The 14,995-nt window shown below is 53.1% G+C and overlaps 1 protein-coding gene across 1 annotated transcript in view; it reads right to left on the reverse strand.

The window, feature by feature from the left end:
- Window positions 1-889: 889 nt before the first annotated feature.
- Window positions 890-14,995, reverse strand: part of LOC147660710 (inactive tyrosine-protein kinase 7-like) — a gene marked incomplete at both ends in the record, with an annotated part of 79,917 nt that continues 65,811 nt past the window's right edge. Inside the window, 4 exons of the mRNA XM_086951517.1 lie at window positions 890-1,031; window positions 3,714-3,849; window positions 4,218-4,351; window positions 4,791-5,078. Coding sequence (XP_086807643.1) covers window positions 890-1,031; window positions 3,714-3,849; window positions 4,218-4,351; window positions 4,791-5,078 — 700 coding nt within the window. The remainder of the gene's footprint in view (window positions 1,032-3,713; window positions 3,850-4,217; window positions 4,352-4,790; window positions 5,079-14,995) is intronic.

Raw genomic sequence — 14,995 nt, forward strand, 5'->3', positions numbered from 1 at the left:
AACAGACGATGATGGATGAGGATGGCCGCAATCAGGGCCAGTGCCCAGATTAGGCACCAAACGTCCACATTTTGCTTTTAAATACAAGTGGCAGCAAAGACGCTGTGAAGATGCCGGGGCACCTCCTTGTGAGGTAACGGTCTGCGCTTTATAAACTTCAGTATGATTATTATTAAGATGGCGGCTACGCACAGGGACATTATGTACACTGTGAGATTGCTGCTATATACAAGGGAAACATTTTAGGCACGTTTGAATAACTTTCTGAGCCCAATCGCTAGATAACAGAATAATGCACAGCGTGTGAGTCTGGAAGAGATGTGTGCTGCAAACAAGCAGAGAAGACAAAAAAAACCAGCAACCCGTAAAAAACAAAACCAGCCACAAATAACAGAGCAGGGATTCCTTGTAACTGGGGATCCACTATGAAGCAGAGAAAAGAAGAATTAAAAGTGAAATCGGAGCACACCTCAAGGGTTTCTGAAGAACATGGAGGGGCCTGGTCAAATGAAATATAAATAGTTAAGAGTCTCAGGAATGATTCTTGAGGTTGAGAATACTAAAGTATACTGAAGGGAGGCATCCAGAAGTAAACATAAGAGGCAGCAAAATTCAGGTCAGCATACCAAGTAATTAAATGTGAGAAACCGATGGTGTGCGCACAAAATCTAGAGGACAGAGTGTAACAAATGAACAAAATGAAGGAATTCTGAAAATTCTTCCAAGGTGTTACAACTGTTGAAAGCCACATTAACCAGACAGATAAATAAAACAATGACATTGACACCATCTTGCAGCAGCCACTATCATCCCACACTTAAACAAGATACTGAAGTGGGCAAGATGCAAACTTTGAGGATAAGTCCCCAACATGGGATGCTACTCCTACACGTTATCCAGCACATACTCACCTGCCTTTATCCACTGAATTGTAGGCTTTTCTCTGCCTGTGGCCGAGCAGACCACAGTCACCTCTTTATCAAACTCCATGCACTGCAGGGGCTGAGGTGGCGGCGTGAACTTCAGTTTCTCTGAAAGGAACAGGACTCTGGTTAGTCGAAGTCCCACAAGGCAACCTTACATGACATCACAGAAAGATCTTTTTTAAATATAAACCTCTACACGCGGGGATATGAGAAGAGGGTTTGACAAGCTGTGGGGTGGTCATTCATCAACTCTCTGGGGCCCTGATCTTGGCAGGGAGTATGTGCAGGTAGTGTTTCACTTCACTCAGTCATAGGGGACCCCTTATGGCCCCCTTTCACAATTCGAGGCAGGGTCCTGTCCGAGATTGTAGGGTGAATTATGAGTGAGAGAAGCTTTGCAGAAAAGCTTTGTTTATTGACAAGCGGATAAAGCAGTTAAGTATAAGAAAACACTTTGGGACGGAGATAAATGGTCCTTAAACATGGCTAGTAATACAGTCATTATTAAGAGGTGACGTACAGACTTCAACTGTTGCAAATTAACCCTTGTTGGGTGGTCTGCACCCAGTTTTTCTTTTTTTAAGGACTCACCTGAAGAAATCTTGCATTCTTATACTGGGACAGTGCTATCATGTGCCCAGTGTATGTACTGTGACCCCTAAAACATATCAAATATTGCTTAAAACCCAACTGGTACATTAAACTTTTCCTAGTAGGCCACAGTACCTGGTGCAGAAATACACCCACGCCAAAAGTTCAATGCCATTTGTGGACGGCAGCCCCCCTTGTGCCACCCTCTATAAATGTAGAGGGAAGATGGCTTTAGGCCCTGCATGTGCAGCCAGCACCATATTGAATCCTGCGGCACAGCTGTCACAAATCACCCTTTTGACGAGTAGGAGAACCTCATTTTAATTATTAAATAAGTCACACCTAAACTCAACTTGCTGCCCACAAGCTCGGGTGCATGATATTTGAGAGTGGAGCATGTGCGATGTTACAAACATGTTCCACCAGTGACTACATCTACAACAACATGGCCAACGTTCAGACAGGAGCTGGCGCACAGGGAAAGTTCAAGTATACAATATACACTTTAACCTTTGACCTGTACCAGCTACAGACCCCATTAAAATATCAATTTTTTTTACAGTTAATAAAAACATAATCTATTGGTAAAGGCAGACTTTTATTCAATACTAGCTTACCCGTCATGTGTTGCTGCGATCTCAGAAGAAAGGAAATTTAAGGAAACTTGTTATGATAACATTTAATTTACATTGTGTCATTTTTATTTAAACTTATTCATTTTAATCAGGAAAACATTTCAAAGTGTTGTTTTAATTCTGTTTATTTATTAGAGTGCTTGTGGATACACAGTATTTTTTGTTTTTCCGTCTGGTGCGTAGACGAATAAATGAGAAGGTTTTCCGACGCGTGAGCTGGCAACATACAGTTGTCCATGCGAGAAGCACGGATTCTCCAAATGTAGTCCACACGCTTGCAGCGATTGTCCTTGTGCTTTGTTGATGGTCATAGTAAAAGTGAGTCGCACCGGAAACAGTAAACGTTCAGTATTGGAAAGATTATGTGGGCCCTGGGCGGCCGGGGACAATATTTAACACATTATAATTTTTTTGCCAGAAACCTTCACTGGAGTGTACTCAACAACTTTTAACAAATTGTTTTTTTTCAAATGTATTTTTTTTGCCAGAAACCTTCGTGGAAGTGTACTCAACAACTTCTCACAGTTCCATGCCGATCGGATGAATGGTGTAGTAATGCATAAAGGACAAACAGACAGACATACATTCGTTTTTATATATATAGATATGCTAAATGCATCTTTCAGGATGTTACCGTAACCATGCCTGAAGCTTCGTGAGGCTAGGTACCTTAGTTCTCCGGCAACTGTGCAGCCGAGCTTGGTCTGAAAGAGGTGGGATCACTGCTCCCAGAGCAGAGATCACAGGCTGGGAGAGGTCAGGAGTATTCTTCCCATTGCAGACACACATTGCAGTGGCCCAGGAAGTTAGTTTACATTCAAGGGCCCATCCGCCCTACCACAAGCAAATGTTAGCGGCCATCTGGGAAGGCCCAGCTTTTGTCCCCTTCTCAGGCTAGCACAGGGTGTATCCAATCACGGCTCTATCACAGTCGGCCTCAAATTGTTCCTAGGTTTTGGGACCATTCACTATTGTTGGTAATTGCACTTTTTGGCTCTATTATAACTTAAATCTTTAAAAATTGATATTCTCTTTAATGGATTATTGCCATTTTGGTCTTATTTTACTTATACACTGTTTCTTTATTTTAAAATTGGTAGCGGAGGATTGTGTTTTCGGAGACTTTTTCTACTGTGAATGCACAGTCGAGCACGCAACCAGGGATTGAGCACAGGTTTATTTTAGTTGTGTGACATCTAGAAGGTGGTGGTGGTGTCTGTTTGTCCACCACAAATAATCCACTTTCCTATATGAATCGCTTTGAACAAGCCCTGCTCAGACAGTAACATTATAGCTCGTGGCTCCATTTGCACAGTCCTATGGCTGTGGTCCACGATAGGAATCCATATACCACTTCCTGCCTAGGAGAAGGGGAGGGCTCCCCACACAAGGGAATGTCAAGAAGAGGAAATGACGCACCTTGGGGAAGCACCTGCCCAGTGGTCTGCCAGGGAGAGCCCAATGAGACATGAGGTCTGAAGCATAAGCACATCAGACAGAATGACACTTCTCCCAGATGACCCGTCCCTCTGTGCCCCAGATGAAGGACGCTTGTACCTACCAAGGACATGCACCCGGGCCAGCTCCTCGATGCTCCCAGCGACAGTGCTGCTGATACACTTGTAGGAAGTCCCATCATACACCTCGACGCTGTTGATGCGCAACGTGCCATTCTCAAAGATTTCAAAGCGGGAATCCTATAGAAGACAGAGAAGCCATTTTTAAAAGTCTTTTTGTGTCAGTGCAACTTTACTTCAACATAGACCAGAAACACTGGCATGCCCGAGAGTAAGCATTTGAAAATGAGACTACATGTTAAAACCATTTACAGCAGGCAATGAAACAAGTGAAGATGGTTAACCTTGGCATGTGGCATCACAGCACCCTGTAGACCTTAAAGAACTTGGAAGGATTACATAAATTCTCTCCAAGAAGGGGAATAAATGCAGGATCAGCCAAGCAGCAGCGGCAGAGAATTTAAAAAGAGTTCAACACAATATGGAAGAGTATGATCTGCCAGCCAAGTCTATGGTAATCTTTTACAAAGGATTTTCTAGGTACTCACGTCAGAAATGGGATTGCTGTTGCGAAACCACACTATCCGGGGCTTCGAGGAGGCCTTGGTGAGGCAATGAAGATAACCGGGCTTGCCCTCCTCTAGAAAGCTGTCCTTGGGCTTCTCTAGCCACTTGGGGATGGCTGTGGAGAGGAAAGAGGACATTACAGTTCAGGCCTCCTGAAGGTATGCCTATGCCCAGTATGCTGAAGGCGCACTTTAAACACAGTTTAGGACCAGCACAGCTCTGGTTGGGATGGAATTAGATTAGACCCACTGGTGCAGCATCGCAGGCCTTGGGTGCAGCCTTCCTCAGTCAAGGAGGGAGCAAGAATCAAAGACGACTGACAAGCTCTTACAGTCATGGCACATTTGCAGACACGGCCTGCTTGCCACACTCTTTTGTATCTAGGTACTCACCGGTGTTACTTGCTTCATCGCACTGACAGATCTTAGGCTGACCACAGAGCTCCTCCCAGCCAAACTGGCCCCCCTAACTTTGTCTAAAGGTATCCCAAAGCTGTATTTACCTGCATCAGTCTTCTTGTGCACCTTATGCTGATTGATGACTTTTTCACTTACTTGCCACAGTTATGGTCACACTCTGCCTTCGCTCCCCGGCCTTGTTCGAAGCATAGCAAGTGTATGTTCCAGCGTCCTTTTCTTCACTCGGACTAAACACTAAGTACTTTCCATCCTGGTAGACTCTCAGATCACCGTCATCATTGGGGTCTCGCTGGACGATCCGGGTCCCTTCCCGCTCCCACCAGATACTGGGCTCGGGCACTCCCCGAGGCGGATGGCAGGTGATGCGCTCTATGGTGTTTGCCGTAAACACATGGGGTGTGATGGGCATCATGTCCTCGATATCTGAAAGAGAAGCGGCATTTTTGATGAATTAATCGCACGTTCGAAGATCATGTCCATAGTAAAGGGCAGTGGCCTGCCTCCCAAACAGGACACATGGCCTCACCAACAGGAAACACACTAGTAACACCTGACCTGCCAACCCATCATTCAAAAGCAAACCATATTCAAACCAGCTTACACAACCTCCAGAGAAAGGTTTGCTGGAATCAAAACAGTTTCAGAAGTGATAATCAAACAAGACTAAGAAACTAGAAGAAAAGGCACCATACCTCTAGTTTTAGTTCCACATCGTAGGAACATTCCTTTAAGTTTAAACAGCTTGAATAAATCCCAGCTGCGTTCATGGATCTTGAAGCTCCCTTTTGTATCATTTTCTTCTACAGTCACAGCATTAGAGAATGTCTTTGTCAATGATTTCATATTCAGATCTGTGCTAGGGAAGTCTAACTGAGGACTCATTTTTATTAAACAGTAAAATTTGCTCTTCAGATTAATTTCAAATAACTGCAATGCAGCATTCAATGGAGAAACCCCCTTTTCAGCAGAGAACACAAAGGCAAAAAAATTTCCTGCTAGTCTTACACTGAACACAGAAAAAAAGAGCTTGTCCTTTAGGCACCTGGGAGGCATCCCTTCCAAGGATGCATGACACTGGCAGTTGCCTCTCAGATCCAGTTCTTTTTAAACGTAAGGCACAGAGTATGATTATATGTACATAAATAAAATGCCCAGCATTACAGCACCCAAGAAGAATGGTGGTTCGCCTATGTCTTTGTGATAAAGTCCCTCTTTCGACATGGTTAGCCCCACGGTTGGCCCGATATTTGTTGTGGTTTTGATAGTAGTGCACATGGTCCCTGCCAACCAGGTCCCCTGTGTCGGTGCTTCTTCCCTAAATAAAACATATCCACAATTGATACTTCTGCCCCCTGCAAGTCCCTAGTAATTGATGCCCTGGGTAACTAGAGCCTGGGAGTCCCTAGGACCCCCCTCATTGGCACCATGCCACTGCCCTTTCATGTCCTTGCTATAGGAAAAATGACTAAGTCGACATGGTGAACTGCCTGGGTGCCATGCCAGCCAGCACTACCTGTAGGCATAGGTAAGCCACCCCTCTAGCAGGCCTGACAGCCATAAGGCAGGGTGCTCTATACCCCAAGCGAGGGCATATCTTCAGGAGTGTGAGAAAATGCCCTCTTTCTGTATGGTTGCCTCCACTTTTTGCCGAACTGATGATGTGCTTTGACTGAGTGTGCCCTGGGCTCCTTCTAGGGCCTATATTCTTTCCCTAAAACTGCATTGAAAGACAAACCCAGTTGGCAGGTCAGCCCCCAGTAAATGGTACCCCAGGGCACCGTGACCAAGGAAGGCCTCTAAGGGCTATACACTTATTGTGCAACCCTTAGAGGTGAGACAGACAGACAACACACACACCACCACCACCCTTTTGCAGGCTGAGTGTTTTGGTGTAGAACAAAGTGAAGAGTGGACATGGCACAGATCCCTGGGTGCCATGCCTACAACCCACTGCCTGTCATAGGTCAGTCACCCCTCTAGTTGGGAGCCCTGTACCCCTACAGTTTCTAAGTCCATTCTTAAACATTGTAGGTGCAGTGCTGCCATTAAGAGTACATGGTGTTGGGAGTCTGTCATTATGAACTCCACAGCACCATAATGGCTGCACTGAGAACTGGGAAGTTTGGTATCAAACTTCTCAGCACATTAAACCCACACAGATGCCAGGGTGGGATTTATTGAAAAAGGCACACAGCAGGGGGGGAGGGTACTAGCTGAAGCAGCATAGTACAGCTGTTCCAGGGGGGACTGGGGGGGGGGGGGGGGGGAGTGGGAGAGGGTACTGAAGCAGTGCAGTTCTTCTGAGGGAGTACTGGCTGAAGCAGCGCAGCTCTTCGGGGGTTACTGGCTGAAGTAGCGCAGCTCTTTGGGTGGGTACCGGCTGAAGCAGCGCAGCGCAGCTCTTCAGGGGTTACTGGCTGAAGCAGCGCAGCTCCTCGGGGTGGGGGAGGGTACTGGCTGAAGCAGCGCAGCTCTTCGGGGGTTACTGGCTGAAGCAGCGCAGCTCTTTGGGTGGGTACCGGCTGAAGCAGCACAGCGCAGCTCTTCAGGGGTTACTGGCTGAAGCAGCGCAGCTCTTCAGGGGTTACTGGCTGAAGCAGCGCAGCTCCTCGGGGTGGGGGAGGGTACTAGCTGAAGCAGCATAGTACAGCTGTTCCAGGGGGGACTGGGGGGGGAGGGGAGTGGGAGAGGGTACTGAAGCAGTGCAGTTCTTCTGAGGGAGTACTGGCTGAAGCAGCGCAGCTCTTCGGGTGGGTACTGGCTGAAGCAGCGCAGCTCTTCGGGGGTTACTGGCTGAAGCAGCGCAGCTCTTTGGGTGGGTACCGGCTGAAGCAGCGCAGCGCAGCTCTTCAGGGGTTACTGGCTGAAGCAGCGCAGCTCCTCGGGGTGGGGGAGGGTACTGGCTGAAGCAGCGCAGCTCTTCGGGGGTTACTGGCTGAAGCAGCGCAGCTCTCTGGGTGGGTACCGGCTGAAGCAGCACAGCGCAGCTCTTTAGGGGTTACTGGCTGAAGCAGCGCAGCTCCTCGGGGTGGGGGAGGGTACTAGCTGAAGCAGCATAGTACAGCTGTTCCAGGGGGGACTGGGGGGGAGGGGAGTGGGAGAGGGTACTGAAGCAGTGCAGTTCTTCTGAGGGAGTACTGGCTGAAGCAGCGCAGCTCTTCGGGTGGGTACTGGCTGAAGCAGCGCAGCTCTTCGGGTGGGTACTGGCTGAAGCAGCGCAGCTCTTTGGGTGGGTACCGGCTGAAGCAGCGCAGCGCAGCTCTTCAGGGGTTACTGGCTGAAGCAGCGCAGCTTTTCGGGTGGGTACTGGCTGAAGCAGCGCAGCTCTTCGGGTGGGTACTGGCTGAAGCAGCGCAGCTCTTTGGGTGGGTACCGGCTGAAGCAGCGCAGCGCAGCTCTTCAGGGGTTACTGGCTGAAGCAGCGCAGCTTTTCGGGTGGGTACTGGCTGAAGAAGCGCAGTGCAGCTCTTCAGGGGTTACTGGCTGAAGCAGCACAGCTCTTCGGGTGGGTACTGGCTGAAGCAGCACAGCTCTTCGGGTGGGTGCTGGCTGAAGCAGCGCAGCTCTTCGGTGAGTTCTGGCTGAAGCAGCGCAGCTCTTCGGGTGTGTACTGGCTGAAGCAGCGCAGCTCTTCGGGTGTGTACTGGCTGAAGCAGCGCAGCTCTTCAGGGGTTACTGGCTGAAGCAGCACAGCTCTTCGGGTGGGTGCTGGCTGAAGCAGCGCAGCTCTTCGGTGAGTTCTGGCTGAAGCAGCGCAGCTCTTCGGGTGTGTACTGGCTGAAGCAGCGCAGCTCTTCGGGTGTGTACTGGCTGAAGCAGCGCAGCTCTTCAGGGGTTACTGGCTGAAGCAGCGCAGCTCTTCGGGTGGGTACTGGCTGAAGCAGCGCAGCTCTTCGGGTGTGTACTGGCTGAAGCAGCGCAGCTCTTCAGGGGTTACTGGCTGAAGCAGCGCAGCTCTTCGGGTGGGAGGAGGGGAAGACCTCCTTGTCCCCTCACAGTACAGAAGCAGGGGACACTGAAGGTAAACATTTACAATGTACTCACAGGCTCTTTTCCACTCATAAAACGGTCTGAAATTAGGCGAAGGCCCAGTGTGAGAAAGTGCCATCTTTCTTGCATTGGTATGCTCCCATTTTCTTCTGAACTGCTGATGTGTTTTGACTGAGTGTGCCCTGGGTCCCTGCCAATCAGGTACCCAGGGCCTGTGTTCCTTCCCTAGAAAGAAAAGCTATGCTGAAACAAAATACCCAATTGGCATCTCTGGCCACCCGTCAGCCCCTAGTAAATGGTACCCTAGGTACCCAGGGCATGGTGACCAGAGAAGACCCCTGAGAGTTGCAGCACTTATTGTGCCACCCTCAGGGGCCCTGTACCCTGGCACCCCCACACTGCCTTTGCAGGCTGAGTGCCTAAGTGCAGAACTAAAACCAGAGTCAACATGGCACACATCCCTGTGTCCCATGCCCAAAGACCCCACTGCCCTGGCCTACTTCAGTCACCCTCTAGCTGGGTGCCCTATGCCAGAGGTGAGGGTACAGGTGCATGAGCCCTGTGCCCCTACAGTACCAGGGCCATTCCTGGGCCCTGTCAGTGCAGTAATGCCATTAAGAGTATATGGTGCTGGGAGTTTGTCATTACGAACTCCACAGCACCATAATGGCTACACTGAAGACTGACAAGTTTGGTACCAAACTTCTCAGCACATTAGACCCGCACTGATGCCAGCGTGGGATTTAATGTAAAATGCCCAAGATGCCATCTTCGAGATGCCCTTCAAAACCCGAACCTACAATCCACATCTGGGCTGAGTGGCTGCAGAGGCTGCCACACAGCAGACATGTTGCTGGACCCCTGGGTAGGAGAGCCCCCCCGCTCTCCTGGGCCTGCAACAATGCACATCCTGGGCGAGGTGCTATGTCTCCTCCCCCAGGATGGGCAGGGGAAGCTTTAAAGGCATGCCGCCTCAGAGCTTCTCCAGACCATTTGCTGTACCCAGCAACTAGCCCCCTACCCGTTCTATCCCCACTCTGGCGGGAAGACTGGCGGAAAACACTACGTCAGGAGGGAGGGTGTGCCAACCTATGCCAACTCCACCCCTCAGGTGGAGGAGGCGAGGTGAAGCATGACCCCGGTCTCCGGCCATCTTGTAGATGGGGAGCCCTGCTCAATCCCAGCTAGGCTCCTGCCCCCCTCCCACAGGAGAGGAGCAGGCTAGGGGGTGTCCTCACCCAAGGACAGGGACCCATTGGTCCCTGCCTTGCCCTACCTGTAACACCCCTAAATTTAGTATTTAGGGGCTCCCTGAACCTTCCTTCTTCAGATCCCGATATCAAAAGAAGAAAGAAGACCAAGAAGACGACGACCCGCCATGCAGCTGCTAACAGGACAACAACAACTGACTTGGCCCCAGCCCTACCAGCCTGTTGATCCTGGAACCTGCTCCTGCCTAAACCCGGCGACTCCCGCGGACAGCCACCTTGGGACACCCAGAGGACCTGTCTGCCTGGACCCCCTGGACAATTGGAACTCCCACCAGCAGAGGCTCTGCTGCAACAACCCACCTGGTGCCCACCAGGAAGCTCCAGACCAGCCCACTCTGCACCAGCCGAGCCCGGGCCGGGCCAACCCGAACCAAGACCACGAGGACATCCCCCCGGCGACTGGGACCCGAAGTCCAGTGCCCAAAGACTCTCCTCGACGAACCAGCCGACGCCTGCAGACTCAGAACCAGGGGGCACCCCAATCGCGACCAGCAGAGGGTAAGCTTTTCCGACCCCATTGACACCCCTGCACCCGGCGCCCTGCGGTCCTTTGTGCCTCCCTGTTAGACGGACCGGGAGGGTCGGCCGAGGATAAGGGGAGAGGTCTCCGGGGAGAGCCGTCTCCAGCGATCGTACAGACAAGTAACTTCCCCCCCCCCCACAGACGTACACCACACCAGGGTAAGGTTCAACGATACTTTATAAGCAATTCTTTAAGTACGGTAAAATGATACAAGGAGGTCTGGACTCAGGGGTCCCCTCGATTCTGGTCTCTGGATTGGGAAAAGGGTAGCGGGACAGTCTTGTTACCAATAGATGAAATAGCTCTCAATCCTCGAGCTCGGCGTTCTAGATGGACGGGCCGCGGCGGAGCCAGCAGGTCCCGAGATGGATGAAGGAAGCGACGGTCCGCGGCGGAGCCAGCAGGTCCCGATGAAGATGGTGGTTACAAACGGTCCGCGGCCACGCCAGCAGGTCCCGACGACGATGAAGGTTACGAAGGTTGCGGCAGCGCCAGCAGGCAGGACGATAGTACACAAGGCAGGGCTACGGCAGCGCCAGTAGTCCGTCAAGGATGAGTTCTTCTCTGCGTCTCTCGACTCCAGGATACAACTGCCTTCCTGCTCTGGAGCTGCCCCAGTTATAGGGCTGGTGCCCTTTGATGTCCGGACCCTCGCACTTGGAGGTCGGGAGGTCCGGGATGAGGGAGTCCAGACACCCAGCAGGGGGGTGGAGCCAGCGCCCGGGGAGGCTGGGGGCGAGCGGTACCTGGCGGGGGAGAGCCATCGACACCTCGTTCTCCCATTGACCTGCCAAGTAGTCCGCTCACCTCCTGGGTGGATGGTGGTGCCGGGATGTCTGAGGCCTGGCCAGGCCCAGGGTTAGGGTCGATCGGAGGCCACGCGGCCTCGTGGTGCAGTGTCCAAGATGGCGCCTGGGTCGGGCGCGCGGGCCGGTGGTGGATCGGGCCCAAGGGGTCGAGATGTTCAGAGGCAGGGGTCCCGGAGGGGACGGGAAACGTGAAGTGGTGGTGTGTAACACTTGAGGGACCGGGCTCGAGCCTGGTCGGGCAGAGGGGGAGCGGGCCCTTCATGTGGCCTGTCCAACATGCGTCCCCCCCAGCTGAAGGCGGGGAGAGTCACCCACCCTCTTGGGGACTCTCCTCGTCGAGGCGGAAAAAGCGTGACAGGCCATCCGCGTTGGCGTGGTCTTGCCCAGGTCGGTGTTCCACAGTGAAGTCCATCCCCTGTAGGGAGATGGACCAACGTAGTAGTTTTGGGTTCTCCCTCCGCATCTGCATCAGCCACTGCAGGGGTCGATGGTCGGTCTGAACCCGAAAGTGTGTGCCGAAGAGATAGGGCCGGAGCTTTTTGAGGGCCCATACCACGGCGAAGGCCTCCCTCTCGATGGTGCTCCAGCGTTGTTCTCGAGGCAGGAGTCGCCTGCTGATGAAGGCCACTGGCTGATCAAGGCCTTCGGGGTTCAATTGAGACAGGACCGCCCCAATGCCGTGGTCGGAGGCATCCGTCTGGACGACGAATTCCCGGCTGTAGTCGGGGGCCTGGAGCACGGGGGCGGAGCACATGGCGGCCTTCAGTTGTTCGAAGGCTGTTTGACAATCTGGGGTCCAGTTGACCTTCTTTGGTTGATTTTTGGACGTGAGTTCTGTGAGGGGCCCCACTATGCTACCATAGTCCTTCACGAACCGTCGGTAATAGCCCGTGAGTCCCAGAAAGGCGCGCACCTCGGTCTGGGTGATGGGGGGCTGCCAGGACTGGATGGCGGCGATCTTGAGCTGCAGAGGGGCCACCAGGCCGCTTCCCACCTGGTGTCCGAGGTAGGTCACGGACCCCTGACCAATCTGGCATTTGCTGGCCTTGATCGTGAGGCCAGCTCGCTGAAGGGCCTGTAGCACCTCTCGAAGGTGATGGAGGTGGTCGGACCAGTGGTGGCTGTATACAGCGATGTCGTCTAGGTAGGCGGCACTGAATCCTTCGAGTCCGGCCAAGACCTGGTTAACGAGTCGCTGAAATGTTGCTGGGGCATTCTTCATGCCGAAGGGCATGACCTTGAAATGATAATGGCCGTCAGGAGTGGAAAATGCAGATCGTTCTTGGGCCCGGGGTGTGAGGCCGATCTGCCAGTAACCCGCCGTCAGGTCGAAAATGCTGAGGAAGCGGGCAGCTCCCATGCGGTCGATTAGTTCATCTGCCCGGGGGATGGGATGTGCATCTGTTCTGGTGACGGCATTCAGGCCCCGGTAGTCGACGCAGAACCGGAGTTCCGGTGTGGTGCCGGGGGTGGCTGCTTTGGGGACCAGTACTACTGGGCTGGCCCAGGGGCTGTCTGAGGGCTCAATGACCCCGAGCGTGAGCATCTTGGTCACCTCTTCTTGGATGCAGGCCCGTACCCGATCTGGTACGCGGTAGGCCCGGTGGCGGATAGGGGGGCTGTCCCCTGTGTCCACGTCGTGCACACACCAGGAGGTGACACCTGGGGTGAGGGAGAACAGGCTGGCGAACTGCAGCAGAAGGTCTCGACATTCTTGGCGTTGTTCCAGGGTGAGGGCCTCCGAGAGTCGGACCCCGTCCACGGAGCCGTCTTTCTCCCGAGTCCGTAGGAGGTCAGGGAGAGGTTCAGAGTCTTCTTCGGCTCCATTGTCTGTGGCCATCAGGAGGCTGAGTTCTGACCGCACGAAATGGGGTTTCAGTCTATTAGCGTGGAGGACCCGGAGGGGGTTCCGTGAAGATTCCATGTCGATGAGATAGGTGACAGGGCCCTTGCGCTCGACTACTTTGAAGGGCCCCGTCCACTTGTCTTGCAGGGCGCATGGTTCGGTGGGGGACATCACCCATACTTGTTGGCCGGGTTCAAATTCGATGGAGGAGGCATTTTGGTCATACCACTTTTTCATGTCTTCTTGACTGGCCTCCAAGTTTGCTTTTGCCATTTCCCTGAATCGTCGAGTCTGGTTGCGGAGGGTTAGGAGGTATTTGAAGACATCTGGGGGGTTCTTTAGAGGGGGCATTTCCCAGCCTTCCTTGATTAGGCTGAGCGGCCCTCGCACTGGATGTCCATACAAGAGTTCGAACGGGCTGAAGCCGAGGGACTTCTGGGGGACTTCTCGGTAGGCGAAGAGAAGGCACGGTAGTAGCACATCCCACTGGCGACGGAGGGGTTCTTCCAACCCCCCGATCATCCCTTTGAGCGTGCGGTTGAACCGCTCAACGAGTCCATTTCCTTGAGGGTGATAGGGGGTCGTGAATCGGTAGGTGACCCCACACTGTTGCCAGAGGGACTTCATGTATTTTGAAATAAAGTTCGTGCCTCGGTCACTGACGACTTCTCGGGGGAAACCCACACGGGAGAAGATCCCCATCAGGGCCCGGCCGACTACCGGGGCTGTCACAGTTCGCAGGGGAACAGCCTCAGGGTAGCGGGTGGCGTGGTCCACCAGTACCAGGATGAACCGATGTCCTTGTGCTGTACGGGGGTCGAGGGGCCCCACAATGTCTATCCCCACTCTCTCGAACGGGGTGGTGACCACTGGAAATGGTTGCAGGGGGGCTTTCAGTTTGCGGCCGCTCTTCCCACTAGCTTGGCACGTGGGGCAAGATCGGCAATGCTGGAGTACGTCATTCCTCATTTTCGGCCAGAAGAAGTGGGTCACCAGGCGGCTGTAGGTTTTATCTTGGCCCAGGTGGCCAGCCAGGGGGACATCGTGGGCCAGGTTCAGCAAGAAGTCTCTAAAACAGAGAGGCACCACTAGCACTCGACTGGCCCCTAACTCCGCGATTTTTTGTTCACTGTATAGCAAATCATTGTCCCAATAGACCCAATGTGTTCCGGAAGTATCCCCTGCGCTCTGAGCGAGGGCTTGTTGGCGGAGTCCCTCGAGGGAGGGACAGGTCTTCTGTTCTTGGCGAAACTGCTCTTGGGTGGGTCCCCCCTCTTGATGCCACTGATCCAGTCCGGAAAGGTCCGGAGGTTGAGCGAGTCCCTCAGGAGCTGGTTCTGGGGGGACGGCACGGTCGGTGTCTTCTACTGGAGCGACCGGGGGAGGAGGTGCCGGCCATTCAGGTTCTTCGGGTTGGGGATTGGCACGGGCGGCCATGGACCGGGTGGTGACGCACGCCCAGTCCGGGATGCCCAACATCCCCAGGTGTTCTCTTCGTTCTACGGCGGCCCACGGAGAGCTTTCAAGGTCATTCCCCAGGAGACAGTCTACGGGGGCGTCATCTCGGACCGTCACCTTCAACATGCCGGAGACTCCTCCCCACTCGAAGGGGACGCAGGCCATCCGACACAGACTCTCCGAATTATCGGCTGAACGGACAGGGCAGAGAATGTTTGGTAGGATCTGTTCTGGGGTCACCAGGTGACAGCGGACGGCTGTTACACTGGCCCCGGTGTCACGTAGGGCTTCGGCCCGGCGTCCATTGATGCTCACCCATTGGCTGTACTTCCGGGTGTTAGCGGGTAGGGGGACCCGCGGGACCATGTCTCTCCCCCCTAAGCATGCTAAAGCCATGGCGGCTGGCTCCCATTCTTGGTGTTCTTGCTCATATTCTTCCTGCT

This window comes from Lissotriton vulgaris, unplaced genomic scaffold (assembly GCF_964263255.1).
Source record: "Lissotriton vulgaris unplaced genomic scaffold, aLisVul1.2 SCAFFOLD_5900, whole genome shotgun sequence".
NCBI lineage: Eukaryota > Metazoa > Chordata > Amphibia > Caudata > Salamandridae > Lissotriton > Lissotriton vulgaris.